At 38.7% G+C, this 1,819-nt stretch overlaps 1 protein-coding gene across 1 annotated transcript in view; it reads right to left on the reverse strand.

Moving 5' to 3' along the window:
* Positions 1-270: 270 nt before the first annotated feature.
* The window catches only part of mst1 (macrophage stimulating 1), a 13,764-nt gene continuing 12,215 nt past the window's right edge, over positions 271-1,819 (reverse strand). Inside the window, exon 18 of the mRNA XM_035662798.1 lies at positions 271-1,139. Coding sequence (XP_035518691.1) covers positions 978-1,139 — 162 coding nt within the window. The 3' untranslated portion in view covers positions 271-977. The remainder of the gene's footprint in view (positions 1,140-1,819) is intronic.

A 1,819-nucleotide genomic window follows, 5' to 3' on the forward strand; every position in this document is an offset into this window, starting at 1 on the left:
CTTGAGGTTTATTTAAGCTGAATTCCGTGGGCTCATCAGGACCGGGTTACAAAAATCCTCCTATAGAACTAGAAAGAATGTGCAGCGCATACAGTTCTGCATAAGGCACAAAGGCATGTCTTTAGAGGTGGGGGCAGGCATCAAAAGACAGGCAGAGGAGGGATTTCTTTAGAGGCTGGGGGCAAAGAAGGTATTTCGGAGCTCCATTCAATGCCAGGGAGAGGAGGGGAGGTGTACAGTTTTGTGGTAAAGAGTGCATTTCCAGGGGATGTTAGGAACTTAAAATGTGTGCCGTAAACCCCCCACACCTCTGCTATTATTGGAAGTTACTTAGCTCCAGTTGTTCTCCTCTGAACCCTAGGGGCTACAATTACTTTTTATCTCTGCATTTTAGTTTTTGGTGAATAAATAACAAAAATTGCCAAACACTTTTAAGTCCTTATTTAGCATTTATAAGGAGAATATAAACCTTTTAATAAATGGTTTATGATGATAATGTAATTGTTAACAGATAAAAGTGTGTTTATGTATTTGTCTGGTGTATAAACAGATAATGAATGAAAAAAAACGTAAAATATGACAAATACTGAACATTAATTAACACTTACAAATGTCCTTATATCTGCTACAACTACATTATGTTGTGTTATGATTGCTATACACATTTTTATGATAAATATCTGCATTGCTTTTCATCTCCGCTTATGTGATCATGTTATGGGAATATAAATGTTTTCTGCTTATTCTGTTTAAAATTATAAAAGGAATTTCAAGCTGTAACAAATGACTGTGCTGTCCTTGCATTTTCTCCATGAATGAGTCTTCTTAATGATATAGTAATGTTGTAACTTGTACAATAAAATCTGATTAAACTTTGATGTATTATTAACATTTTTTTAATGTAAAACAACATCTGACTTGTATACGGTAAGTGAATAATAATTGATCAGTCCTTGTTGGATGGCTGTTATGTGTGTCTAAGCCATCTCCATGACCTTCTTGATCCAGTCCACATAGACGGACACACGGATGAAGATGTTAGGCTGCCCTGGGTGTCCGCAGCGCCTCATGGGAATGATCACTCCCTCGAGTACCCAGCAGTCCCTGTTCTGACACACCAGAGGGCCGCCGTAGTCTCTCTGCAGACACACAGGAACAACACTCTGGAGTCATTATTTGTCTCTGTTATGACTGACTGTCACTGCTGAGGTTGGAAACATCTTGCAGTCACATCTTGTCCAGTCCGACTCCATTATCCAAATGGTGAATGTGTTTGATTTATAGGAACGTATAAATAGCTGTATGCTCTTTACTTAAAGTGATTTCCATCATCAAAAGATTTTCTTCTCCATCAGAATTCGAAGAGTTAATTCTAAGCACAGCAGGGGAATGCGCTTATTCGCTTTCTTGCAGAGAGTTAGATGAAAAGATTGATACCACTCTCATGTCTGTATGCTAAATATAAGCTACAGCCAGCAGCCAGTTAGCTTAGCTTAGCAAAAAAAAAAAAACTGGAAACAGAAAGAAACAGGTAGTTTGGCTCTGTCCAAAGGAAATAAAAACACACCTATCAGTGGTTTTATGGCAGGACGGTGGGTGGTCTCATCAAACTCTTATATTGAACCTTTAATGCCATTGCACACTTCAATAAACGTCAAAGAAAATGGTCAGTGTTGGGCTGTCGTGGGGATCTAGAGGTTACCACGCACACCACATTGTCCCTGGTTTGAGTCTGGCTGGTGATTTTGTGTAGTCATACACGTCTCAGTAGCTCTCTGTTTCCTTAAAGGAAACTTAAAGGAAAAATGCAAAAAAATAC

Source organism: Morone saxatilis, unplaced genomic scaffold, assembly GCF_004916995.1.
Source record: "Morone saxatilis isolate NCDOM2014 unplaced genomic scaffold, NCSU_SB_2.0 Contig18, whole genome shotgun sequence".
NCBI classification, from domain to species: Eukaryota; Metazoa; Chordata; class Actinopteri; family Moronidae; genus Morone; species Morone saxatilis.